The sequence below is a fragment of the Fusarium coffeatum genome, assembly GCF_003316985.1.
Source record: "Fusarium coffeatum strain FIESC_28 chromosome Unknown BRIP53273_contig_36, whole genome shotgun sequence".
In the NCBI taxonomy this organism is placed as follows: Eukaryota; Fungi; Ascomycota; class Sordariomycetes; order Hypocreales; family Nectriaceae; genus Fusarium; species Fusarium coffeatum.
This window is the reverse complement of record NW_022157833.1, coordinates 13,078-40,261: the sequence shown is the minus strand read 5'-3', so window position 1 is coordinate 40,261 and position 27,184 is coordinate 13,078. Positions and strand designations below refer to the sequence as shown.

The window sequence follows — 27,184 nt, the reverse complement described above, 5'->3', positions numbered from 1 at the left end:
AAAAAAAAAAAAAAAAAAAGATCATGTGTAGGTAAAGGAGTCATGATGCCCTTTTAAAACTGTAAATATCTTCAAAAGCCTTTCTGATCGATCGCGTGATTGCAAAGAGCATAAGGGACGAGATAATTTGGCTATTTTATGTCATTTTAGGCCCACTCTTATGAGGTTGCTTTATTTTAGCAAACTTAACTTACCTAAGCTTTATCCTGATGGCCTAAGCCTTGGATGAAAATCCTGTTGTTAGTAATGCTTAGCTATTCAATTCGTTGGTCTTCATGATTGAGAAAGCGTACGTTTAGCGAGTGTGTATAAAGTAGTCTAGCGAGGGTATAATATCGTACAAACATCAAACAAATGCCTCTTCGTATGCTTCGCCCCATGTATCATAGTCATCTAGTTAAGGCCCTTGGCAATGTTCGCATATCGAGAGTTCGGGTATGTAAGGCAGTTGTTGCTCTTCTCCAAAGACCCAAGGCTCTTAGCGCTCGTGCCAAGAAGAGAGTCAGCACCCGTCTTGTCAGCAGATGCCTCCCAGAACATGCTTCCTCCAAGCGACTTGTTCTTCACATAGAGAACCTTGTTCTCGACCATACCGGGCGTATCGAATGAGATGAGCTCTTTGGTATTGGCGTCGTAGCTGTAAGAAGCCTGGGCATCTCGATCATAAACAAGGCTGGCCCCAGGCTTGGGGAGGACCTTGTAGTCCCAGATGCCGTTTTCCCAGCTGCCGGACCCGACGCCAGTGTAAGGCTGTCCGAGACCGGCGGTGTTTTGGAATGCGCGACCGTAGATGGGCATGCCGAGAACCATCTTTCCAGAAGGCACGCCACCGCCAACGTAGGCCTTGACGGCTTGGTCAGTATTGAAAGGCGTGGCGTTGGGAATCTTGGCGTTGGCGTATTTGTTAGCTTGATGACCAGAGAAAGCACTCCAAGCGCCGGCGTAGTCATAGGCCATCAAGTTAATATGGTCAAGGACAGAGCCAAGCTCCTTCATCTTAAGCTTGCCATAGTTCTCCGGTCCAGCAGGCGCAGCAATGGACAGCTGGAAGTGATATCCGTTTGCATATTGCTTCGAGTAAGCATCGAGCTCCTTGCGCACAGCCTGGAGCAAAAGAACCATGTTATTCGCCTCAGCATCGTTGGCAGGGTATTCCCAGTCGACGTCGATACCATCAAAGCCCCAATCCTTCATCAGGGTAACAGCGCTCTGGGCGAAGGTCGTTCGGGACGCGGCTGTGCTGGCGGCGGCAGGGAAATTGGTGGACCATGTCCAACCGCCGATGGAGAGCATGACCTTGAGCTTGCGGTTGGCCTTCTTGAGGAGGAAGAGTTGCTTGACGCATCCGTAGGCATTTTGGCCGGGCTCATCCCATGCTGAGGGTAGCCGTTAGTGCTGAATAGGGGAATAGAGAGAGGAACAAGACTTACAGTCACCAGTGTAGTGCTTTTCAAGGTCGGCATACGAGTCGCCGGTAAAGCTGCAAAGAATGAGTAAGACTACGGCTTAATGTGCGGGAAGACTTACACTGTTCCATCAGCTCTCACATTCATAAAAGCATATAGCACGTGAGTCAGCTGAGCAGCGGGAAGGTTCATTGGCTGGTAGTTTCGACCATAAATACCCCTAGTTACAGTAAGCGGAACTTCTCCGATGGGTGTGGGCAGAGGTAACGTACCAGTTGACAAAGTACACAGCGTTGACATAGGGAGCTGCTTGCTCGGAAACTTCATTGTCACTGTTGACTTTCGCAACGACGAGGTCGGGGACCTTGGAAGGGATATCTTCACGAGCGACCATTGTGAAAATGTTGATCTGTTGAGATGATAAAATGTTGTTTGGGTAGTAAGTTAAATTTGTAGATATGATAGTGGTTATTGTGGCTTCTTCAGATAGATCTGGTCTTTCTTCCCTTTTATATACCGAAAACTTTTGAAGAATGCTATCGCGACGCTTCCATCGTCGTGATAGAGAGATCCATCACACTGCCGAGTCACTGGCTGTCCTCAGCAGGGTTTCCAAAGACAATGCGAGTAGCAATAACCCGAAAATTGGCCAGCATTATGGTCAGTGCCAGGTCTCAAGTGACTGGTGATAAGGATAAACAAGATCGATGTCAAGCGTTGAGAACGGGTTTTGGGTCAGACGCTGCCGGCTTGCAACGTTGCAAAGGTGTTTCATTAATATGCCGATCCCCGGCGACGCCCTACTATAGGTCGATTAGCGTAAGGGAGCTAGACTGTATAATCATAACGTCGCCTGGTGATGCTACCACTTGATATTTATTGTCGCATTGACCTTTATCTTAAAGACAGAAGAAACAGGTCTGATGGAAGTCAAGACAAAACTGAGTCGTATTGAACTCGTCATTTAGATAAGCTCGAGATAACCGACGGCATTAATACAACCTAAAATACGCATTGACGTGAACATAGAGGAGTTGGCATGAGAGTTGCAGAGTAAGGTAGTATTTGGAGGGGCGTGATAGCGGCACCCGATTGATCTGTTGGACACATAGCGAATGACGGCTCAAGGCACTTGCCCAGATCTGTCAGTAGAATATTATTTAATCGACGAACAGAAACAAACTTTCTGAAGAAGTAGTCAGTATTATGCTTTCAAGTTTAGAACATCTCTGTACAACAAGAAAAACTTCTTTGACCTTGGCGTGGCACAACTGCCGACCGCCAAGAGGCTAAAGTTGAGAGTCGCTATAGAAGGTGACTGTTTTTGACTTGAGATGCTCCTGTGATCATTCTCTTCTTGTTGGAGGTTGGATGGTACACTCAAAGGTCCGATAATGGCTTGTTTAGGAAGGTGGTCGATCAACGCAGCATTCAACTGAGACATTCGAACAGGTGGCGTAGTGTATTCGATATCGGACATTTAGCCGGCAAATCAAATAGCACCGATCGCCAGTCATTTTATTCCGCGCTCGAGCAGCTTGGGCACGCGGGAATAAAGTCATTTATGTGACAGCTCATCACAGCAGATGTTCTGGAATGAGACATGATGAAAGGCCATGCGATCATATCCGAAGTAATTAAGGTTGAAGCGGCAGTGAGTCCAAATCACGGGCGACAAGCAGGTTAAACACGGAGGGTTTGAATTTTACTAGCCGAGATATCTAATTTACATCTATCTAGCAGGCCAAAGGGGCTGCTTGATTGCAGCCTCAAACGCATACGTTTAGATTGACTTCAAAGCTATATGCCATTTCAGCAGGTAGGTCGAAGCAAAAGCACCCTCCGAGGCTTAGGCTATATAGAAAAGCGACCTAAATACTAGCCTAAGTGAGCATAAAGTGACTAGATGATTTCATCTCTTAGATTCTTGGCCGTTAATTCTTCTTCCCCTCTGACGACTACCAAGCGATGCGGCTGATCGGCAGAAACATGCCGCTTACACAAACTCCATTCAAACAAAACAATAGCTGACTGCACGGCATTCCCAAGCCCCCAAGACCCTTAGATTGCTGAAGTAAACTTTCACTAGGTGCAGCCACAAGAGTTCAGCTTCGCCAAAACGGAATTTCACTTCTGACCCTTCAGGACTACAGGCTGCTGTAAGTACCGGTCTAGACCAAGCCCTCGGGTCAGCGTTGCCAGATACGAAGCGCAGCATTCCTGATAACAGCCACTCTTGAGTTGTGGACAACGATAGTAAGAGCTTATAGCTAGTGAGATTGGGGGCCAGGTTCGGCCCGGGTAATTTTCCTGGGGCGCTGGAATGTTAGCTGCAAGCTGAGGTGGGAGATGGTAAACTCTGTGATGAGAGCTCTGGGTCGGTAAGCTTTATGCCGAAGCTACTTTGATCAATTGTAGCTCGTATTACTATGACTTGTGCATTACTGGCTGTCAGCATGAGAAGCAGCTAGCCTATTGACTTTACCGCCGTCAATGGACGGAGGTCAGCCAAGCTATGTTTCCACGCCAGCCATCAATTAACGGCAATGACAGTAAAGCTAGAGATATATAACAAGCATCACCCAGTAGCAGAAGACTCTCAGTTCTCATAAACTCTTTCTAAAAAGCAAATCCAATCGAGAAGATATTCATAATGATACTCCCAACTGCCCCCGCCGTCCCCATGGATCTGGGCGACGACTTCAAGTTCGGTCCAACCGTCCTTGATCCAATCCAACCAGAAGATAACAGCGACTTAATCCAACTCAACGGGTTTCCCAGTGTTGAAACCACCGGTGGCGATGTCGCCTTGTCACAACTGGGGGTTCTGGCAAAGTTCCACGGCACGTACAGTGGCTTCGGCTTCAACACCATCTTCAGGCCCAACGGCACAAAGACGCCTACCCCTCTCCCCATTCTTCCTCCATCTGAGGATCCCGCTGATAATATCCTGCAACTCAATCTCACTAGCGAGGCTATGGCATTCAGCAAGGGTCTCACTGATGTGCCCAATCGCGGTTTGGATACGCAAGCTGATCTGATGTTGAACGGTGTGCCGTATACTCAGACCATTGCTGACATCACTGAACTTGTAACCCCGCCGAAGAAGCAGCCTGTTATCCATTTTGAGCCTGGTCTTTGGATGCATGTTCCTGCCAGTCAGGAGATGCCCGTCCTTCCAGCTTCACTCTCACGAATGGCGTCCATTCCCCACGGAACCTCCATCAATGTGCAGTCTTTCCAGCCAATTGTGACTACCAAGGGCACACCAAACATCCCCTCAGTCGATATCACGCCTATCGTTGTTGGTCAAACCACCAAGATCGCTTTCAGAAGCCAGACTGCCTCCAACAACAACACCCCACGTCTTCCACAAGATCTTGCACCCTTCATGAAAGCGGGCACTATCACTCAAGATATCTTGAATGACCCCAACACTGTTCTGCGCAACGCCAACAAGGGCAAAACGATTGTTGAGAATGCCACGTTTGCGGTCTCCTCCTTTCCCGAGAACCCTGATCTCGGTGGGGGTACTAGCAACATCGGCTTTCTCGTCGGTGCAGACGGTGGAGCAAACACAGCTACTGTCCAAGCCCGGAGTGCCAACGCAAACTCTGTCAAAGTGACAGCACAGTATTGGCTTTCCAAGATCCGAACCAAGATTGATCTTCCTGCCGTCGACACCAAGACTGACAAGAAGAAGTTTGTCTCCCCCGCTTCTTCAGGCCCGAGAGATGCGGTGCCTAGGTTCGTGGTCGATATGAATGTCCCAGCTGCTAAAACTGTTAATATCGAGTATACTCAGATTCAGTATAGTCAGACTGTCTTCTTGGACTTCAACGGTCTCAGCTGGCCTCATGTCACCGTTGGGACATTGGCACCAACAGCAGGTCATCGGCTTTCGCAGGTCGTCGTCACCAACTAGTTTGACTCTTCCAAGACAAGATCAGGAGGAATGCTCTAGTTGAGAATCCCTTGTGTCTTTCCATTAGCTACTCCGGTTGTTGACCTTGAGGATTTGACATGAATGTATTTGAATCAGATATTTATTGGAGGATGGCGGATGCCAAATGCTAATTCGTAGGATTAGTTGGGATTAATGCAAGAGGCGGTATTTATAACATTAGAATGTATTGTTGTAAACAGACATTTATTCACTGCTCAGGATGAAATTAATTGCTGCTCTTTGTCTTCAGGTTAACCGAGGTTCAAGTGGGCTCGCTGTGTGCGTGAGGTTATAAAGCAAAGGTGAAACTCTCTCCTCCAACAAATGGGGCGCTGGCGCAACGGTAGCGCGTCAGATTCCAGCACAAGTTCAAGGTTCGCCTTGAACGTCCGCCGGTGATTCCTGAAGGTTATCCGTTCGAATCGGGTGTGCCTCATGTTTTTGCATCTTTTTTGTCTCCACTACCAATCATCACAGACCCTCTCTCAATGCGACACTGTATTTTTAGTCATTTGGTAGATCAAATGTCAATTAATCTACTATTTACTTCTTCTTCTTAGGCTTCGTCTTGTCCACAATGTCCACCCACTTCATGTCGATACCCCTCTTGCCAAGAATATCGCTGGTGAAAATCTTTCGCTGGTCACCTTGCACGACAACTTCCATTGATCCAGGCTTGGCGCCAGCGACTTGACCCACGCTCGCGGACCCCGCACACTTCTTCTGTAGCTCAGGCGCCAGGACTTGAGAGTCGATAAAGAATGGCTCCAGGTTGGAGATTTTGGTGACGACCTTGGTCCCGGTTCGTTTCTCAATTGTAATGAGAATTCGAGGTGGTGATCCAGCTTTGGGCTTTTGATCCGGTGAAGGGCGACCCTGTGAGATGAGGTGGAATGGCTGACAGAGGTGAGTGTCCTCGAGGACTCGTTTTTGGAGGGCGCTTCTAGTGATGCGGCCTGATGCAAGCCAGCTCCGATCATCGTCGGTTGGTCTGTTGCCGAGAATCTCATTGGCGATGAATGGGTCGAGCTTGACGCTGGAGTTTCCTTGACCGCCCAGCTCGGGGTGTTGGTCGATGTATGACTTCAACGCTGCTGAGATTTCGTGCGCGCTGTAGAAATCGGTTTTAGACGGGAGGAGAGTGGGTACAAGCTTCGATGCTGGACGGTAGACCATTTGGACGTTGATCTTCCCCGAAGACGCGCCACTGCTTGTTGATTGTCCAGCCCCTTCATTGGAAGGGCCAGAATCAGCGGCGGTAGGCTTTGGTGTCGGGAGTCGATATGGTCTGAAGCCGTTGATCTGGGCATCGTCAAAGTCGATATCGAGAATGACTGTCTCACCACCGTTTCGGTCCTTCGACAGTACAAGTTTCTGCTTGTGCAGTTCCTTAATGAACTTCTTCGCGTTCTTCCAGGATGTCTTCTTGATGTTGTAATGCCGGCTCTGTGATCGGAGATTGGGCTGGATCATGTTCGCGATGATGAATGAGGGTTGGAGTGGGAAGTTCAGCCCATAGTGAGGTGAACTGCCGGATTCCTTTGCCTTGTGGCATGCAAAGAGGAAAGCTTGGTGGAAAGCGTTGTCGATTTCTTGTGTTGTCGGTTCTTGGTCCTCATCGACCTCGTCTGCTGCTTGTGTCTCCTCGGGCTGGGCGTTCGATGATGGCTCCGCTGCTTGGGTGTTATCTTCCAGAGATAGCTTGCCAAGTTGAGCTGCTAGCCCAGCACCAAGGCCGTGCCATCCTTCCAGACTAGAAGGTGGTTCAATACCTCCACTGCCAAGGGACTTCCAGTTCCAGCACTCGTCTCCAGCCCAATGAAGAGCCTTGATCGCGGCACCCTTCTGCCCTCTCAAGTCGTCAGGTAGATTGCGTACATCGATCTGACAGGTTCCAACCCAAACAGGGACAGTGTCATTGTCAAGGCCCGCGACAGCCACGACAGCACCTGTGGTCGCTCGCTTGTCCCAGGCGGAGCTCTTAGCCTTCACCAAACCAGGGACCATCAAATCAGCGCCATGCTTCAGCTTCTCCTCAACAACGAAGTCGGGCGTATGTAGAAGAGGAATGAGATTAGGGTTGCGCCACAGCGTGTAGACAGTCGGTATCAAGCGGGGGTTCTTGCCCGTCTGGAACCAGAGAACGCGCTCATCTTGATCTGGGTGAGCACCGATGTACACGGTTCCCTGCTCGGTTGGTGTGAGAAAGCGCGCAGATGATGTAGAATCTGGCAAAAGTGAGTTGCGCAATGTCGACTGTGAGCTCGATGACGAGTCGTCGGATTGCTCAGGGAGGGGGACTTGGTAGTCGCGGATAATTTGGTCGGCGAGTTTTCGGCGATCTGATGAGCGCAAGGGTGCCAGGTTTCTGATGTCGGGCTTGCGCTTGAACATGATGAAGGATAAGAAAAATGAGGGGAATGTAGGGATGCGGTTGAGCTTCTCAGCTTGAGGCTTGGAAATGTGGAGGAGATTTATTTTTTGGTGGAAGGGCAGTGGGTGATCAGTGCTGAGTCATCATGACATCACGAGAATCACCCCGCGATTGATGCCGGTGACTCACGTAGAGTCACTGTGCAACACAAACAACGAAAGGATGACTGTCTTGATGAGTGTAGAATATTTGCTGCCAAACAATACGAGATTGACACAGCGTTGTAGCGAACGGGACTGCGTTACTGATTCGCATCCCAACCAATAGGAATGGCTCCAGGCCAAACACTCACAGCGCTGGGCTTAGGTGCTCCACCAAAATATTTCCAGTAAGCAGACGCTAACAAAAAGTGACACCGAGATGAAAAGAGGCTGCCTGGACAATACCAATCAGGCATCAATCTAATACTTTACATCATGTCATATTGTTGCACTTGAAGTACGAGGCTTGAAACCGCAATCAACAATCATGTCTGGCCTGATTTCACATGCCCGCAATGTCCTTGCCGCGATTGGCATTCTCACTGACAATCCACCAACTCCCCTCACAAGTCTATTCAGCAATCTGCCGAATTACCATCGAATTCTGATTAGCGGTCTTGATGGCACTGGAAAGACAGCTCTCCTTGAGAAACACATGGTGTCCAATCACAAACATATTTCACGATTCACTGTCTTTACATGTCTCCATATCGATACCTACAGATGCAGCAACGTTACCTTTCATGTCATGGATGTAGGCGGAGGTCGGCCGAGTGGACACCGTAGGATGGAGACAAGATTCTTCAATCAAGCGAATGCAGTCATCTGGGTCTTTGATGCAGATGATCATGATTACCTTATCGAGTCGAGAGAAGAGTTGGTTCGCAAGATTGCACATGAAGCTGGTGTACAGAAGGATATACAACTCCTCATACTGGCCAACAGTCGTAATCACACCGTGAGCTAATACACTTGGCATAACAGGCCTTGGCTGATCAAATTCCAGGACATGGAAAATATGGATAGTGTAAGAAAGCGCTTCTTTGGAAAAACGCCGACTTCACTCAGTGACCGATCATATGTGAGTTCTAGGGCTTGTGATAGGCGTTTAACTCTATTGACGTCTCGCAGGCATTCTTTGGTACAAATATTGATACAGGAGATGGTTTGCAAGAAGCTTTCAAATGGCTGCGTGAAAGCATTGAGACCATGGACAATAACAATGCTACAACGACAAACACGAAAGTCTTGAGTGTTGAGGAGGAGGCCATCATGATCATGGGGTATAATCAAGGTCACAAGTCTGATCGGGTATGAAGGGCATGAGACCAGATTGGGTTGCTGTACGCCGATAGTCAGTCGGTGGTGGCGTCCCCTGTCTTCTATAGGCGTTTCTTGACAAGTAAAAAGCTGTCAAATAATCCATTACGTTCGACCCCTCTTCCGAACCACCATCCATTTTCTCTTATTGACTTTACTCTAGGTATGAATTTCGATGGATGGCCCACGTACTCTCCAAGTCTTCCCATATTTATAGCCTTCGGCTGCGCTCACAGTCGTTCACCAATACACATAGTGAGTTGGAACGTCAAGCCGATTTGAAAACGCTCTACGGCCGTCCCTCGCTTCAACAACACGGCACAATACAACCGCAACATACTTTCCTCTCATGATAGTCGCCTAACACTACGCCAGTATGAAGTTCTTCTACCTCGCCTTAACACTGCTGCCAGCAGTAATGGCCAGCGAAAATGAACCGGTTCACAAGTTTAACTATTTCATCGAACACCCCGAAACGGGCCACAATGAGAACGTCCAAGGGAAGGATGAATACCATATTTGGCACAGACAAGGAACGACTCAGTCCCCTGAAAAGTGGGAGATGGAGAGGAACGGCAAGCTGAAGGGACCCAAGATTTTTGTTCCCAATCCAAGCTTCGAGATGAATATAGGTAAGCCGTGGCACATAGTGGGCGATGGTGTTGAGGTTGTTGAAGATGAATCGCTGTCTCGCAAAGGCAAGAATTCCCTGTAAGTTTCACAACTACATTTGAAGTTTTACGTACTAAGAGGGTTTCAAGGTTGTTTACTATCACCAAACCAGACCAACGACCACAAGTCTGGTCTGTCCACCTCACAGAAGTAGAACCACTCATGGTCTACTATCTGACATTCCACTACCGGATCGTCCAAATGGAGGGGGTCGGACCAAAACACCAATGCTTCATCTTAATGCAACTAGACGACCTCGGAGTAGAATTTCCCTTCTTCGTCGACCCCCATGTTGATCCAAGAATTGTCGTTCCCAACCGCTACAAGAAGGTCACTGTACCAATCGGTCCCTCGGTGGGAATAACACCCCTGGTCATTTCTGTTGTCTGTGAAAAGGGTATCGGATTGGGCAAGTCCGTCAAGGTTTCCATCGATGATATCAGGCTTGAGAAGGGCGAGGGAGTGAGCGAGGATTGGGATTTCAACACGCCGCGAGAGAAGTACAGATACTTTGAACAAAATCTACAGGAGCCCGACCACTTCCGGAAGGATACCTTGAAGCCTGAGTATGAGAAGACAAAGGTTGACTCGATTCAATGTACGGGGACCAAGGGCAACTTTTGTCAGGTCAAGGGTGTGCGGCCTGAGGAAGATATTATAGATAACAACTATGATCTGAATGATGCCATGTCGGGTCGTCATGTTGCAGACATGTAGACACTACTTGACAATATCGGTCATATCTTTGTTGCCATAGCAGGTAGGACAGATTTAATGGTTCCTGATGCCTAGGATACAGCGACAGAGTAGTCCATATGGTAATTCAAGCTGGAACAAAGTCATCAAATTGTTTGACATCTTGTTTTCGTAGCGGCCAATTCTTCTGACAACCTAACGCTCAGTAGACAACTTTCTGCTACGCAGCAAGTAATTTTTGAAGGTGGCGGCTCAACGGTTGACGCGACATGAATGGCGGTGATACTTGTCCCGGACCAGTTCATGACATCACAATGGTCGAGGAATATATCTTCAACACTCTTCGCCCTCGCGCGCACAAAGCGACATACTGCATCAAGCAACGTATTGTTAGCTGCCCTCGGGAACTCCTCATCGGGGTGCTAGAAGGATTGGCCCTTAGAGGCATAAGAGACGAAATAATTGTTTACTTTATGCTATCTTAGATCAGCAGTTAGGCTACTTTATGACGGAAGCCTAAGCCTTAGAGGATAATTCTTTTATTACCCACCTGACAGCCCAGGCAGGATCATAGGTCCCGCAAGGAAACTTGCAACTGGCACCACCGTTTCCTATACCGCCGAGTAACTTTGTGCTTAGTTTCAGCGAGGGTAGCTGATTCAATCAACCCGGCAACGTGCGAACCGCGAAGTAACGCTACTCATGGACCATCCATCGACCTTGCTGTAAGTATAGTTGCTTCAGGTCAAGTCGCCTTCATTCCATTAATGACTCTTCTAACCTCGAGTTTCAGTGAAAACTTGACGCGACAAAAGGACAGCTCAAGGTATCACAGAAACTATTTATCGCCCTCAGACAGTTATTAACCTTCGAGAGTCGAGAGACGGCTGTAACATGACGCCAACTATACCATCCAGAGAATGTAATATTCCTCCGACGCCACCAGGTTTGCCACACAACGAAGTTGGTACTCCTCCCCGTAAGGATGAAGAGATCACCTCTCATGACAAGTCCAGCAGCGACGATGCACAACAAGACCTGCTCCCGATGTCCCTATCGAAATATCGCAAAGAACAGCACGACATAGCCAAGCGTTGCAACAAGGTTCTGGACAAGGCAATTCAAAAAGCCAAAACTCGTTCGAGTTGGCACCGAGAAGTGTCGAAACTGTGCAATCAGCGGGCGGAAAGATGGAAAGAGGCCCTGGAAGTAGCGACCCATGACTACGATGAAGCCAATGAAGATGCGCTGCAGATTCGTAGTGAGGCGGACAACATCATCAGCTTTATCAGCCTTGCCGAGAAGATGCCAGCCAGTATCAAACCAGCGCCCGAAAACATGGCATCTTACAGGGAAACGTTGGCCAACTTCGAGGCACGCCACAAGGGTGCATTACTATTCGCAGAAGAATATAAACACTCAAAGGAACAAATATCTAGAGTGCTTGAAAAGCTGTCACGAAGGATTAAGTACGAGGAAGAAAAGGTCCAGGAGGATAGTGAGACCGTAATGGCGATTGAAAGGGAGTAACGACATGCTAAGATAGTTGAACAGCTTGTTCAGATCGACGGGAAGGATGCCATAAAGCTTTTTGAGGCTCACCCACGCTTTTTCAAGGATTTAGAGGCTATGGTAAAGAATTCAGAGGGCGAGGCTCAACATTGACAGACTTTCTAAAACAGAACGTTCACTTTAGGTACAGCAACGTTACCATCAGGCCGTCAGAAGAATTTGAAGTTAGGCTAGCATTTGGGCTACTTTGTTTTGACGGTTCAAACCTTACAACAGAATTCTCCTGTTGCTCACCCGTTTACGTTGGTCAGTATTGCAACGTAGAAACCTGCGGCGTGGGGAGTGGATCGAGCCAAGACTGGCAGGGTGCCTCGAAAGACTCGGCTACTAATAACATGACAGACAGGGTGCGCTCTGCTCCTCGATGGTGAAGCTATCGCTTGCTCTGTGGATATTTTACTGCTTTCTTGAAGTAGATTGCTGGGTTTGTTTACGGAATGACCTGTTTGATCAGAAAGTCGTCCCGTTGCTTATCCTCCGATTGCCTCTTCATACTAAAATGTTATACCACAATACCCCTGCATGGCCAAGCCCCTGGATACAACCAACATCGATTAACCAACAACTACCAAGCCGACAACACGGCCAGGCAGGTACGCCAATCATGCCAGAAAAATCCCATACGTAAAACACTGGATATTTGTGCCTACAAGTACCCGATCATGTCTTTCTTTGTCCATGAATGCTATCGTTCCTCGCACGCCATCAACATGCACATTTCAAACATACCGTATACCTTCTTGGTATGCTGCTTCCTTATGTTTCGCAAAATAGCAGCTAGGGACCCGACTAGGGGCAGTCCCCCCCTCAAGATTGATCTGATTTTCCCACGCAATGAGACATACAACCCATCGCCGATGTTCCCTATCATATTCTCCTACGGGAACCCCGAGATGATACCACTTTTCGAGCCTATTATCTCCTATACTGTCTGGAACCCCAGCAACTACAACAAGTCTATCCACGCTGAGCTTAGAGACAAACCTTTCGTCAACTTCTCTAGCAGTAACCCACACATTGAATTCGACTACTATTCTTATCCTTTTAACACTGAGGGTACATGGGAACTATCCGTCCATCTTCGCTGGGCGAACTGTTATATGCAGTCTCCCAGGGAGCGTGATCTGGACGAACGGGTTAGGATGAGGAGGAATTTCACCACTCTTGGCACAGTCGTCTTCACCACAAAAGGTCCCTTGAAGCAAGTTGATCTTGCTGACGCGACTAACAACGAAACTTGCTCAAATCCTATCGGACTCTCCATCGACACTGGAGAATGGAAGTTTCCAATATTCGACGACGCGCATGATGTTGACTTCGTAGGGTCCTCTTGTATCGTGCCTCAATCTCTAGTCGAGGCAGACAGGTGCGCAGACACATTGGACCCTGCAACTATATCAAGTATCGATGCTACAATGACTTCTTGGCAGTGCAGCTGGCCAGGAGATGAGCCTGATGGAGTGGATTGTAAGACTTGGAGGGAAAACTTGGAGAGTACGGCCCTTCGAGTCGTTACGGGAGGGGCAACTTGTTTGGCTTTCATGTTGGGGGTCATTGTTTATACCTATACACTCATGTAATCTTTTCATCAAGACATATTCCTGATACTAAATTTTAGCCTAAGAAGGCATAAGGACATAAAAGTCTCGTCCCTTATGCTCTCGATGGTCAAACCTCATGAAAACCATATCCGCATGCCAAGCCCAATTACCGAACCCTGGATAGTCTCCACTAGAATGTCGCATGTTTAAGGGTCCTTTTGTCTGTCACACTGCAGGGGTTACACATAAATACGGGTTTCACTCCAGTCGGGACCACTTGAGCCCTGCCGAATTCTGACAACAGCGAGATTCATACGCAGGAGGTGAACCAACAAAGTGGGTGACAGAAGAATTGTCCCCAAAGGCTTAGGGTGCCAAAATAAAATAGCCTAAAAGCAAGTCTAGACTGGCATAAAATTACTAAACTATTTCGTCTCAGGATCTCGGGGTCGTTTCTTCTAACACCCTGAGGCCAACTACCCAACAACTGCCCAGACAAGAGTAACATCAGTCTGATTCGCACGCATATCAATGCCTTGATATATCAATACCAGGCACAGCATTTCGATTCCTAGGGCCATTCGACTGTTGGGTGCTGTGGCTAAAAGCCTTTGCCCTGCATCCACTTATCCTACTCCCACCTCTCAGCATTGACTTGTTCACTTGTTGACTCACTCAATCATTGATTTCTTCATTTGCTGTCTAGTTCGCTCCCTCCACTGAGTAAGCTGACTGTTACCCTCATTGCATCATATTGCCTTTCTACCATATCCGCCGCCCGCCATGCTGACTTCAACATGGGCACGATCCACACTTGGTATCACCGGTATCCTGATTGCAGCCGGTCCATCCGTGTGCCAACCTGACGGAACGCTCGAGACCATCCCCATGGAAGTCCGAACGGGAAAGTGGACGGATTACAACTGCACCGATCCCGTCAAAGTTGATTTTCCCCCTTTCGAAGAGTGGCGGGGATGGGAGCCTCTTCAAACTCAAGACGCATGGGATGATGCCATCAGGATCTGGAAAGAACGGGACAGGCCGTCGAAACGCACCACTTTCACCTCGTCTACCGCCACGACCCTCAAACTGCCTGATAGGCCAGACTGTGGATTATTAGCGGGAGCAGTCTGTTCCCGGAGCTGGTGTAGCGAAGAGATGGATACAACTGATTCAGGCCCGGCTGCAGAGCTACTCTGGAGGTCATTTACTGAGATCAATTGGCTTTTCGGAGAATTTGAGTACGAGCTGAGCAAGGCTGCAGACCAAATAAGTCAATCTCTTAGGAACTCTGGGAACGACTCTGCTCCAATTCCGAGGGCAGGTGATGACACCTACTTCTCTGCAGCCAAGGACCTTCACATTTGGGGTGCAGGTAATCTTACAGAGGTGTTCTTCAACAAGTACCTCACTTATAACTGGAATTACACTGAGAACCAAGGCCCTCGCGATAGCGTCCAGAACGCCACCATGGCGATAGTTGAGCAGAGCATAACTGTAGCCAACGACATGATGTCAACGCAGAAGTAAGCATAAACACTATGACGCCATTTGTCCTAAGTACTGACTGACACCTATCTAGGAAGAGGTGGAGAGCGGAGAACTTTTCTTCATTTGACGGCTACGTGGTCGACGTGATCAAAGGTTGGCGAAAGGCAAACGCTGAACTGCTATACTGGATCTTTGGCGGCTCCGACGAGTCGATTGATATGCTCTGGACCATGATCTCTGACGGAAAGCTGCTTAATCGTGGGTACGTTAACGAAGAACGCGTTACGAACGCAAGGAGGAAGAAACTCCGAGCTGCTATCAAGAAGACTTTTCACGCATATACTATCCCGGATTTGTGGCAATGGGAGAAAGTCACAGAGAGCATATTGTATTAACTGTTAGAGACCTCTCCTTGGGCTATACACATAGCCTGAGCTGAAAACACTTTGTCAACAGAGGACTTGATACAGTAAAGATCGGGAACAGATTTATCCCTCTTTGTTACCTTTAGACGCATCTTTTCCCTATTCAACATTTACTCCGAATAATAACAAACACATGTCTTAGTATACACAATCGTGCCACAAACCTATAACAATTGCATGTTCACTGCTTGTTTGTCAGCAATAGACCATCGCTCACTGGAAATAATAGCCCCGCTTTAACCTGTCGCCACGTTTGCCGTAGGGTTGCAGGGTTGCAGGCATCCTCACTTGACAATACCAGCGTTTGACTATTCAGCAGTTAAATTATTTGAAGAGTGATCATGGTGGTCATGATATATCCTTTCTCTCCCGCTCATCTTCTTTCTTCCTGATTCCTTGCCGAAAATACTTTGATCCCACACTGTAACAACCACCAAGAATGGCCCGGCAGCAGATTGAAGAGGATTCACCAGCTCGTGCTTTGCGTCGCCGGACAGCTCGCATGGATCTCAGTTACTGTAAGTAATCTCCAGGAGCCCAGGGGAGTGTCAGAAGGTTGATGAATCTCCAGTCAATGATCTGCCCCCAGAGCAGGTTGAGGCTCTCCGCGATAAGGATGCTGCTGAGCTCACGAGTTCTGCTCCGGGTCCTTCTATCTCGAACCAGGGCTCTCCCAAGGGTATCCGTAAGCCCTCGCGCTGGATGTCACCCACCAAAAAGAAGGCCCGGTCTTTTAGGCGCTCACGTACGTTTCCCCATTACCCACATATCAGAGCTTTAGAAGAATTCTCCTCTAAGGCTTAGGCTACATAAAGACAATGAGCAAAGCCTTAGAGGAGAATTCTTCTAAAACCCTGACGCCAAAGTCCACGACCTAACAAGTCACACAGCTACGGAGTCCACACTCGTCCCCGACAACATCCAAGACCGAGTGGCCGAGGAGCATGCCACAGCCAAAAGGCTTCGACAAGAACGCCGAGAGCCCTGGAACAGGTTGGAGCAAAGCGAGGAACTCGTTGAAGAGTACCAGATGTTCCTTCTCCAGGGTGTTGCGGTCAATGGTGTGACTGTCGAGCAGCGAAAGGCTATGTGTGAGGAGCTAGAGACTGAGATCGCGCGAATTTGCGATCGGCTTTATGATCTCGGAGGGGAGCTGGATGCGGTTGCTTGCAGGGCTCATGAGTTCTTGAGCAAGCATATGGAAAGTTTTGAGCGAAGCTGAGGGGCTATCCTGATGGACTCGGCTTGAGTAAGGCATTGGGGTATCAAAGGCCGAGACATGTATTGGCCACTGGATACCGTTTCCGACTAGATTTGGGCCTTTTCCTTGTGCCGCTCTAGTCTTTGGAGAAAGGTCTGGTTACCGAATAAGAGAGTATGCCAATATTGGGAGGAGAGAGATGTACTCGTCGATATTTCAACCAATACAGGGCTTCTGATCATCAGACGTTCCACTCACTTGACTTGCAACTGGTCTTAGCAGACTTGGTTTATAAACATTTTACGTATATTTATTGTTGGCCTCAGCCATTTCTATGTTTAAAATATTGATCATCCGCTGACTGCCATCACGTATGCGGGCTATACCCAGGCGCCTATGCCTCTTCTCTATCCAGCTCTTCTTTCTGAACCATCTCTATTCTGTGGGGGAATCATGTCCAACCATTCCACTCCTCTAGCACCTTCTTTTCCGGACATAGGAAAATATAGAAACATTAGGATAATGTAGTGTGGGTGGCATATTAGCCATGCTCGCTTGCTGAAATACTGGGAAACCTCTCCAATGCATCAGATGTATGAAATGTTATCGTATTACCGCACGCCAGCCTGTACCAGTCGGCTTTCGGCGGCGGGGTTGTTAAGGAATTTGGGTACAGAGTCCTGGATGATGTTAGTAAAATGTTCATTGTGAGAATAGGTTAGGAAGTCAAACTTACAGTAGCCATAAGTTTGAAGACTGCATCTTGGGCAGTCTCCAATAAAGCGGTCACCTCCTTCAAGGTATCCGCGACAGTGGCGTCGAGGGCCTGCGCCTTGGTCATACGCTGCATAAGACTTGATCGAATTTTATGGTTCACGTTGACTTCGCGTGGTGAGCCGGGAGCGAGGAAGGTGTTGAAGATGACGTGAGATTGTGATAGGGTCTCGTTCATTGCATCGTCGGCATCCTTCTTCTCGAGCATGGCTTTGGCGTCACGAATGATCACATCAGCCTGCTCATAGAAGGCAAGACCCTCCTCACAGTATGTCTCACGTAGGTTCTCACGGAACAGTAAACGTAATGTGGGGTCGAGCAGAATCTTCTCCAGCTTATGACGGTTGCTCTCGTTGACGCCGCCTTTTGATGAAGAGGCGTCAGTCTTGCCTTGTGATGAGCCTCGGCTGGATGAGCTGGTATCGACGAGGTCCTGGCCACGCTCGGAGAGTTGGTAGATGGAGATGGGTGTGGGTTGGAAGAGCTTGCAGGCGGCGAACTGGTTCATGTAGGCCAAGTCGGCGTTGACTGACTCGATGAGGTTGTAGTGAACGAAGTGAGTGGCCATGTTGACGGCTTCCCGTAGGTCGAGACATGTTGTGTTGTCTCGTAGCCACTCAGCTGCTGCCAAACCGGTGAATGTGTCGTGGTATGTGCGGTTATTGATCTTACGCTCGGGCTGAAGTCTGATACCCACTGCACCCTCTGAGTAGGGACCCTTCTTCCCTCGTCCATCAACACCGATTAGTCGACAAAAGACAACTTCAGTGGTTGCCCGATCCACATGGCAGAGATCGCTCTTGGTGTCACGCTCCAGGTACAAAAGAGGCCCTGTGATGAGACAGTGCAGCTCGCTTAGCTGATCCTGGTAAAGACCATTGGATTGACAGAACCAGTCAAAGATGGTGATACCCTTTGACGTTGGCCTCCACACTCCTCCTATTTGCTTAAACAACTGATCAGGTTTTCCGTCGGCAGATTCGATATAGCGGGCGTCGACAAATTGTTGGCAGAGATTTCGGGCCGTGTTCTTGTTCATGGAGAAGGTTGTTGTGGATGTGGAGACGACGGTGCCTGAGGGGTTGTTGGGATCAGGCATGCGATTTGACTGGGTCAATTTGAGATTGCCGAGGTTGTGGATGGCATCTTCGGCGAGGAAAGTATGTTCGATCTTGATGAAGCGGACACGGTGAGGAACAAGTGGTAATAGACTAGCGAGGAGGGCGGAGAAGAGATCTTGGAGGTCCTGGTTGAGTCGTTAGAGGACATCCGGATATATCCGGGAAATGAATGAAGTAACCAACCTTTGACTGTGGTCGATCGTCATTGTTTGCGCATAGCAAACGCGACGACGACTGTGTAATTGTTCCTTTGGACATGTTTGGTTTGTGCGTGGAAGCCCGCCTATCCAAGGAGAAGCCTGTTGTCTCGAGCATCACTTTCGAATCAAAGATGAAGATTGCCACGGCACGAGACGAGACTTGGAGGCTGATGTTGTGCGGAGACGCGAGATGATAAAGGAAGGAAAGGGGCCCTGCATTACTCGTGCGGGCGCATGGCGAATCCTGTTATGGAGATGATAAAGCGGAGAACCACATGGCAAGCCGCAACACCACGCGACTTGCTAGATCTTGATGCAGATTAGCTGAAGAAAATCCACGTGTTGCGACATGGTAAATTGGCCCCCCGTCCCATCCTTCCTTCGCTCTTTAGGCTTCTCCATTAGTCCGTGTGTACGGGATGGCTAAGAGAATCAGACGCTACGGGGGATGAACCAACAGACCGGTTCTGCCCTGATGATTCAGCCCAACTCAACCCTTCCAGCCATCTCATGCAATGCAATGCCATGTAGTATCGTGTCAGGCAAAGAGAGTCAGAGTCCCAAGTTTATTCCCAGGTACACCCTAGAATTATGCAGTGGCTTTTGGCTCTGACCTTTTTCTGAGACTCCCGAAAGCAACAAGGTTTGGTTCTAGGGCATCTTCGGTTTAGCAGCGGCACCTTAGAGTCCTGGTACATGGACTTGAGCCAATCATCATTTTGTTGCCGCCTAAAACAAAGCCCCGGCCCCTACAAAGATCCCCAATACCACGGTAAACATCATCCTGAAAAGCAATTTCATTCAGCTAAGGAGCTATTCTCCCGACAAAGCAATACTCTTACCGACAACCCGGTTGTCTTTTGTTACCTCCTACCTCTTGTCAAGAAGCTGAAAAATTGAGTGAGGGATCGACACTGCAGATCACCATGTTACATTGTGATTGAAGGAGCTGACCCTTCCCGGTTCCGCTCGTCCACTTTTTATTACTCTGCAAATTACTGCTTGCGGTTCCGCTTGCGAACATGAGAGTAGAGGGGAGACATTGATCCGAATTTTGACGGCCTTTAGTTCAGAGCTCCAGGACTTAGCGCTATACGCTAACAAGCCACCAGCTGAGACACTATCAAGACTCGGCCGTAAAGGAAAGATGGAAAAACATATCCCGACCATACAAAACTCAAGCGACCAACCCTGACTCAGCTAGAGTCTTGAGGCTCAAAGCTACGCTAGGAATGAGATGCCGCAAATTACGAGACAATTCCGCTCTTTGCTCATTCGTCAATCTGCCTCATTCGCGTTTGAGCGGGCATCTCCGAGATCTTCCTTTAACCCGACCTGGAAATTATTATACATACAACATTGCCGAGGTCTGGAATAATCCGAACGTTGATGACGGGCAGATTGGGCAAACTTTGATACTCGTATTTCCTTCTCGAACGTTTCATATTTTTTCTGTAGATGGCATCCCCGATTGGTTTCCTCAGTTTTTCTGCCTTTTCTCAAGCCAAACCACTCCGCTCGCCCAGACTACAGAAGCGCCCATACTATCGTTTTTTTCCCACAAGCCCACTCCAAGCTTAACTAGTTCCAGCAAACATGAAGCTAGGCGATCTTCCTGCTCTCATCTTTTTTCTCTACTGCACTAGCTAGTCCACTGCTAGTCATTTCTCATTTGCTTGGGTGATCAACTATGCGGCGATCTTCCACTGCCTGCCCCCGGATATTATGGAATAGTCCAACTCTGCGCCAATAGGGTTAAAATCAGGGTTTTTCTCAACGGGCGGGGTTTTGCAGTTGAACTAACTACTGTCGCTCGCAAACTAAATAAAGCTCCAAGAACGCTGCGATGTCGCTGTTGTGGGAACAACTAAGCAACGTCACTCTCGCGTGGGAGATGAGATGGAGGCTCCGCTACCCCTGGGTCAAATTTCGATCTGTGCTCGGAGTAAAAAGAGCTTATGGTACGATTCAGGAGAATTATTCCACGTGGAACCCTGGAATATGCGCATTGTCTTCGGGACGATCATTTCGTCTACGATGCCCTGCGCTGGCGGTCTGTAATTAGCACACAAGTTATTGCCTTCTTCGCTGTCAAGATATCACATGTTCTTATGCGACGACCCTACATTTGACCCATTTCATTCATCAGGCAACTAGCAAACCCAAAAACTCAAGCTCCTGCGGTTCGCACTATCATCGCTTTTCGAACCAAGTTTCGCTTCCCAAATATGTTGGCCAACAGCCAATGGTAACACAACGACTGCAACTGGAAAACGATAGTTCACAACAGATAAATTATCCGAATAAAATACAACACCCGGAGCCTGTTGATCCGTTAAATATCACGTAAAAAGGTTGACAGCGTACCCAATCCATCTCTTGTCTACTGACTCGCAAGGTCCCCTGTCCCCATCTTCCGCCCTTCAGAAGGCCCTCTAGACTGAGTCGGCCCATTCTAGTCTCAATTTCCCACGTGGCCGACACGTTTTCGTGCTTGAGACCATGATTGAGGCTGTGGCCTGTGCAGGCTTAGTTTGACTTTTGTCGAGATTGTTATGGTTTGTAGCTTGACATTGACACATAATGACATTCTCAGAACGTTGCTCTTTCCAGGGGTCTGGGTCAGAGATGACAAGGGTCTGATGCAGATGAAGAGTGCTGGGTTTATCCACTTGGCAAGTTCATATCGACCTTCGGAGCACCGCTCTAGAAGCCATGTTGAGGACTTGTAATCAGTCGAAGCCCTGGAAGCTTCCGCCAGTAAAACCGTTTGACATTGCGTAAGCGGAGCTCTCGTGGCCGGTTCTGAAGCTCTACCACCCTGACTCAACTCCATCTGACACCGAAACTCTATCCTACTCAAATCTCCATCAACACGACGCCTGTCTTCATGACATTGACCAGCAGGATCCTCAACTAGGAGAATAGCTTGGTGAGCTAATCTTGTACGACACGTGGTTCCACGGCATCGTGGGTCGAGGCTGAGCGGGAACAGCATCCGCCCGGAAGCCGCACGTCGTAAAGGCTCGAATTTCAGTCGAGGAGTTGTCACTCCTGAGCTATACGGCGGCAATGGCGCTGTAGGGCTAGATGCCGTGCTCTTGGGGTCCACACACAATGTCTGTGAGGCCTGGACTTGGGCAGATCACTGTGGTATATGCCGGCGATCGCTTGGAACGACTAAGCACCGATTCAACTGTGTCCACTAGAAGGGGAGTTATGTCTGCGAGGTCTCAATTCGCATGGGATTGATAGCACAACCCAGTATGTCTCAAGTCTGGAGACCTTGACGAGCCGATTAAGTGGACTGTCGGGCCTAATGCGGTAATATTTTGCAATGCGACTCGAGTCTCGGAACCCTCGGAGTTGAGGTTAATTTTGTTTGCCTGGGCCCAAGTAGAATCCCATGAAAAGGAACTGATCTTGGTTCGGTTCGTCAGCACGGGTCTTTATGTCGAAGCGAGAGTTGGACGGCCCGTTACTGGAATATGTTAACTTAAACGATTCGGTATTGACGAGTCGGTGAAATGATCAGCAATTCAAGCAGTGGGAGTAAACCCAATCAATGTAGCCCAGGGAGCATTCTTTGTATCAGAATGGTGCAACTGTGTTAATTCCCAGGTTTGGTTGGTATGTAGAAGTTTGAGATAGCTTACCCTAAGGCCAAGACACAAAACGCGATCTCAACAAGGAACAGAACGATACAGACATTCTTTAATACAAGGTCATATAGAGAGAATTTTGAACATAACAATCAGTATAAAACTTTATGTAATTATTCTCGCGCGTAGTTCATCATGCATGTCGCGCGGCATAATACTGTGGAACAACAATCCTTACCAACGTCCATTTCCACCACCGACAACAACGACGACAATCACAGCAAACCTAGATCTGTAAAAACTCTGTGCCTATCGCCAGCCAGAAAAGCTGTGACTAGAAGTCAATTCTAGGAAATGTCATTAAATGCGCCGCGATAGGTATCATCGTTAAAATTCAGACCAAGTCAGTTTTTAGCATAGTCTGTATAGAAGCCATTTGCGATGAGCACTTTCAACAAATAAAAACTCGCTGCGGGCGAATGGTTTAGTGGTATAATACTCCCTTAGCATAATTCATCTGAATAATCTGGGAGTGGTCCAGGGTTCGATTCCCTGTTCGTCCAAAAATTGGTGGTTTGAGTCCACTATTATCCGCTCTTTTTGCTTCTTGTTACCCTTGCCTTGCTGCATGGTATCGTAGTTTGAATCGGGTACATCTCGTCGAGTTATCCCTTTGAAGGGTTAGTGAGATGCATTTTTTGCCATTACGGTGTTTAGTTGTTTTTGTTTCGCTCGAAAACCTCCGGCCTAGGCTTGGGGTTTCCATTACCCGTTCATCTTTTCTCCACAGTAGCTGCATGGGATGGTTCCAATTCCCACAATCACGAGCTTAATTGACATTGGCAACGGTGAAAGCAAGTCAGAGCGGTATTGACAGGGTACAGCATAGCCTCATAAAGATGATGAAGTCATGTATTTCGCATGCCTGTTCATAGTTAAGACGTCGACACAAAGCTTCTTATTGGAGCGCATGCTTCTTTCTCCAACTCGAAAGAAAAAGACAAGGGTTAATCCAAGTAAAAGAGCCAATCTTGCTGAATCGCTTCAATCTGCATGACTCCAAGACATTTTCATACTTTGGGCTACGTCACAAACAGGCAAAAGATCGTCTTCATCCCCTGTACCCAAATCAAGGCCTAAGCCCCATACGGAGAGTCACTCTCCGTCGACCCAATCAAGAAAAGTCGCGACAACTTCTTTTTTCTCATCGTCCCCCGCACATAGCATAACCATTATGCGGGGTCCCCGCAAACAAAGCAAGGCCTCAGGGGTACAAGCGGCCTGTTTTCCTGAATCGGAGAGGTCACGACACCTTGAATCCTTCTGCCGCACCATTCATATGCCGGCGCTACAATTAAGCATCTCTTGGGACGTCGGTAGATAGCCCGAAATTGTATTGGCATCATCACGAGATGGTTTGTGGGAAGCTGATACCGAGGCTACAGCCGTAGAAACAGTTCCTATAAAGAGTCTCATAGATCGTCAATAGATAGAGTACAGATCGTGCCACTCATCTGCATCTCATCACAATCATGCGCTTCCAATCCCTCCTCTGGGGAGGACTCTTGAGTCTTTCCACTGTTCTGGCTGCCCCTACTGCCAACTCAGGCCTTCAAGAGCCCCCTTCTCAGGTCAAGCGTGCCGTTCCAACCTCGACCTTCTCCAACAACGTCATCTTCTCACCACCCTCCAACGCCGGATGGACCGACCCTCGCGTTCTCTACGCTCGCGCCATCCAACTCTCTGATGGCTCTCTCCTCTCCACCTGGGAGAACTACTCACCCGAGCCCCCTCTGGTCTACTTCCCCATCTACCGATCTACCGATGGAGGTGTGAAGTGGACTCAAATTGGAAAGGTCCAGGACACCGTCAACGGCTGGGGACTGCGATACCAGCCTGATCTGTATGAGCTGCCCCGTGCTATTGGAAAGTGGCCCAAGGGCACCATCCTGGCTACTGGAAACAGTATCCCCACCGACCTCAGCAAGACCAAGATCGATGTCTATGCTAGCACCGATGGCGGAAAGACCTGGAAGTTCACCAGCTCTATTGCCTCTGGTGGCGAGGCTCGTCCTAACAACGGCTTGACTCCCGTCTGGGAGCCTCACATGATGGTCTACAAGGAGAAGCTCGTCTGCTACTACGCCGACCAGCGAGACCCCAAGCATGGCCAGAAGCTTTCTCACCAGACCACGACTGACCTCGTCAGCTGGTCCGCTCTTGTCAACGACGTTGCTGACAGCAACTACAACGCTCGCCCTGGTATGCCCGGCATTACTCTCCTCCCCAACGGCCAGTACATCTTCGTCTACGAGACCTGCGGCACTGACGGCTGCCGTATCCACTACCGTCTGAGCGCCGACCCTCTCAACTTTGCTGCCGCCAAGGACATCGCTCTCGTTTCCAACAAGGGCACTCGCCCTGTCAGCTCTCCCACTGTTGTCTGGAGCTCTGTCGGTGGTGCCAACGGTAGCATTATTGTCAGCGCTGGTAGCCAGAGCCAGATCTTCGTCAACAAGAACCTTGGTGCCGAGAACTCTTGGGTCGAGTTCGCTACTCCACAGCCCAATGCTTACACTCGTGGTCTGATGACCTTTAAGGAGAACGACAACTTCCTCCTCATCATTGGTGGTGGATGGTTGCCTCCTAGCTCTACCAACCAGGTCAGCTTGAGTGTCATTGACCTGAAGAAGACTGGTCTGTAAATTAGATAGATACACCAATACCACTAGTATTTCAAGTTGAACCAATATGAGTTTGCGTGTCCCAGTAGACGTGATAAACTCCGTTGCTAGGTTGCCCGTTACTTTCTAGTAATTGTAGATTGACAGGACGTACAGGATTCGCAACTGCAATCGCACAATAAACATGGTAGGTTGCTCGTAGTTCAAAAGATCAATCCTCTCCCAAATTGAAACTCAACTTGGTTCTAACATTGTAGAATAAAGGTAAAAAGAAAAAGAAAAAAAAAAATGGCTGGCTACTTCATCATCCAAGCAACGGGTCATCAGAAGCCCCCTCGAAGCCAGCATCAAGATCCACGCTATCGTTCTTAGATAACCCGAACATTATACTGCTTCAACGTGAAAGGAAGAGGTTCTACGATGTCTTCATAGCTTTACACGGGTGCAGATGAGGCTTCCTCGATGCTTTGTCTCTCCCAGGATAGAGGCAAACCAAGACAAGACAGTCATCGAAGCTCGTGGAAAAGCTGACGTTCAGAGTATCGTGGCTTTTACGACCGTGTTCACAGCAAGAAATGATATCTAGAATGCCGAGTTTCCACAAAGATCGTCCCAGGGCTGCATCAGTACTACCTCTCGAAGCATGAAGTCGGAGTAATCGTTGGAGAGATTCAATTTCAAGCCTAAACCATCTTCCGGCCAGCAATGCTACGCTTCGACTTCCACATCCTATCTGTCTATGTGAGCTTTCCACATCTTTCAACACATGGAGAGTTCGACGATTTCCTGGCATCGATGCCAACGGCCTCGGGAAAATATGTTGCTGCGACTTTATTAGATCCTGTCAGGTGCGAGGGGCAGGGGATTGATGTAGCAGGTGCACTACTCGACCTTTTGAAAATCCGAGGAATTATGGAAGGGTCACTGGTTGAGAGGTTAGGCTAGTTAGAAAGACTCTTGAGGAAGAGAAAGATGCGCCCAGCTTCTTTGGACTCCGGATTCTTTGCAAGAGATGATCTTAAACTTCCTCAGGTAGAGGCGACAGGGACTCAAGAACGGTTCGGTATTCCTCTTTGGTACCATTGAAGAGGCTCTGTGGAAGAGTTCAAGGTGTTGGAATCTCTACAGGTAGAGAGTGGTGTGATAGCCCGGAAGAGCCTTTTCTGTTCAATATCCAGACGGAAATATCCCCTGGGTCAAATAGCCAATCCAAAGCACTATGCAAAAGATAGACCCTTCGACAAATGAACTGATGCGGTGCCGTGATACAATAGGCCTTTCATCGAGCAATACCTTGCTTATTAGCTCGTTAGCTTACAACCCAGTCACCGACACGTGGGATTCCAGATCACGTGGATTCATTCACGGGACGAATCTACTTGTATTTCGTTGCGTCTCGCTCCGTGCTTGTGTATAATTTGGTACATATTGCCTAAGCACAAGCAGTGCAAACAGCAGCAGCAGAGGCCTGAACTTGGAGTGCCTCCAAAAATCCACAGTTTCCAACAACACAATCGATAGCTGAAGCTTGGATGATATCGGAGCTAGCACATTGGCAAGGAATGTCCGTACATCCGGCTGCAGCGGCAGCAGAGGTGATGCAAGGTGCCTTGAGGACTTTGTTAGTATATGTTATGCTTGGGTGTTTGTTATGTCACTTACACCACAGGTGGGGATAGCGGATGTCGCAGGGCAATCAGTAGGTGCTGCCTGAGGGAGGGCAAAGGCGGTACCGAAGAAGGCGACGGCGACGAACTTGGTGAATTGCATGATGAGTGATAATTGAGATTGCTGATCTAGAAAATGGTTTGTGTTGCGAGTTGCAGAGTTGCTTCTGATCAATTCCACGGGAGTAGGCATGGTATTTATAGATGTTTCTCTTGACCGTCAATCACCCTCTCCGCGTTTGCCTTTATCTACAGGGCATGTGAATACGAGCTTTTGTCCATATCATGCTGTTGGTCGACGTCTCAGAACATCATTGCGGTCTCGCACCCTGCTTCTCGTCGACCACGGTTCTCCACAGGGTGCTTAGACCTGTAGATCAATGCACGATTGGACTTGTGTCCACAAATGGCTACCGGCCGACGACAACTCGCGATCGGCCGAGGTTCACGA

General features: G+C 48.5%; 9 protein-coding genes across 9 annotated transcripts; 5 read left to right on the top strand and 4 right to left on the bottom strand.

Annotated features, from left to right (window-relative positions):
- Window positions 1-393: 393 nt before the first annotated feature.
- Window positions 394-1,800, bottom strand: FIESC28_01421 (uncharacterized protein; the record flags this gene model as incomplete). The annotated part of the gene is made up of 4 exons (XM_031155572.1): window positions 394-1,376; window positions 1,431-1,480; window positions 1,528-1,626; window positions 1,679-1,800. The coding sequence occupies 4 exons, from the start codon at window positions 1,798-1,800 to the stop codon at window positions 394-396; spliced, it is 1,254 nt and encodes a 417-aa protein (XP_031020382.1).
- A 2,259-nt stretch (window positions 1,801-4,059) lies between these two features.
- FIESC28_01420 (uncharacterized protein) lies at window positions 4,060-5,331 on the top strand (the record flags this gene model as incomplete). Its single annotated transcript, XM_031155571.1, has 1 exon — window positions 4,060-5,331. One exon carries the CDS (start codon window positions 4,060-4,062, stop codon window positions 5,329-5,331), a length of 1,272 nt encoding a protein of 423 aa, XP_031020381.1.
- A 564-nt stretch (window positions 5,332-5,895) lies between these two features.
- On the bottom strand, window positions 5,896-7,746 carry FIESC28_01419 (uncharacterized protein; the record flags this gene model as incomplete). Its single annotated transcript, XM_031155570.1, has 1 exon — window positions 5,896-7,746. The coding sequence occupies one exon, from the start codon at window positions 7,744-7,746 to the stop codon at window positions 5,896-5,898; it is 1,851 nt and encodes a 616-aa protein (XP_031020380.1).
- A 508-nt stretch (window positions 7,747-8,254) lies between these two features.
- On the top strand, window positions 8,255-10,476 carry FIESC28_01418 (uncharacterized protein; the record flags this gene model as incomplete). Its single annotated transcript, XM_031155569.1, has 6 exons — window positions 8,255-8,725; window positions 8,774-8,848; window positions 8,899-9,078; window positions 9,305-9,342; window positions 9,463-9,798; window positions 9,849-10,476. The coding sequence occupies 6 exons, from the start codon at window positions 8,255-8,257 to the stop codon at window positions 10,474-10,476; spliced, it is 1,728 nt and encodes a 575-aa protein (XP_031020379.1).
- Window positions 10,477-11,157: 681 nt separating this feature from the next.
- On the top strand, window positions 11,158-13,660 carry FIESC28_01417 (uncharacterized protein; the record flags this gene model as incomplete). Its single annotated transcript, XM_031155568.1, has 9 exons — window positions 11,158-11,180; window positions 11,271-11,953; window positions 12,002-12,087; window positions 12,138-12,151; window positions 12,370-12,451; window positions 12,601-12,620; window positions 12,821-13,393; window positions 13,458-13,494; window positions 13,646-13,660. 9 exons carry the CDS (start codon window positions 11,158-11,160, stop codon window positions 13,658-13,660), a joined length of 1,533 nt encoding a protein of 510 aa, XP_031020378.1.
- Window positions 13,661-14,351: 691 nt separating this feature from the next.
- On the top strand, window positions 14,352-16,706 carry FIESC28_01416 (uncharacterized protein; the record flags this gene model as incomplete). The annotated part of the gene is made up of 5 exons (XM_031155567.1): window positions 14,352-15,094; window positions 15,151-15,321; window positions 15,923-16,002; window positions 16,056-16,229; window positions 16,375-16,706. The coding sequence occupies 5 exons, from the start codon at window positions 14,352-14,354 to the stop codon at window positions 16,704-16,706; spliced, it is 1,500 nt and encodes a 499-aa protein (XP_031020377.1).
- Window positions 16,707-17,296: 590 nt separating this feature from the next.
- FIESC28_01415 (uncharacterized protein) lies at window positions 17,297-18,838 on the bottom strand (the record flags this gene model as incomplete). The annotated part of the gene is made up of 3 exons (XM_031155566.1): window positions 17,297-17,365; window positions 17,422-18,705; window positions 18,764-18,838. 3 exons carry the CDS (start codon window positions 18,836-18,838, stop codon window positions 17,297-17,299), a joined length of 1,428 nt encoding a protein of 475 aa, XP_031020376.1.
- Window positions 18,839-23,914: 5,076 nt separating this feature from the next.
- FIESC28_01414 (uncharacterized protein) lies at window positions 23,915-25,087 on the top strand (the record flags this gene model as incomplete). Its single annotated transcript, XM_031155565.1, has 1 exon — window positions 23,915-25,087. One exon carries the CDS (start codon window positions 23,915-23,917, stop codon window positions 25,085-25,087), a length of 1,173 nt encoding a protein of 390 aa, XP_031020375.1.
- A 1,411-nt stretch (window positions 25,088-26,498) lies between these two features.
- FIESC28_01413 (uncharacterized protein) lies at window positions 26,499-26,836 on the bottom strand (the record flags this gene model as incomplete). The annotated part of the gene is made up of 2 exons (XM_031155564.1): window positions 26,499-26,675; window positions 26,729-26,836. The coding sequence occupies 2 exons, from the start codon at window positions 26,834-26,836 to the stop codon at window positions 26,499-26,501; spliced, it is 285 nt and encodes a 94-aa protein (XP_031020374.1).
- Between the last annotated feature and the right edge of the window lie 348 nt (window positions 26,837-27,184).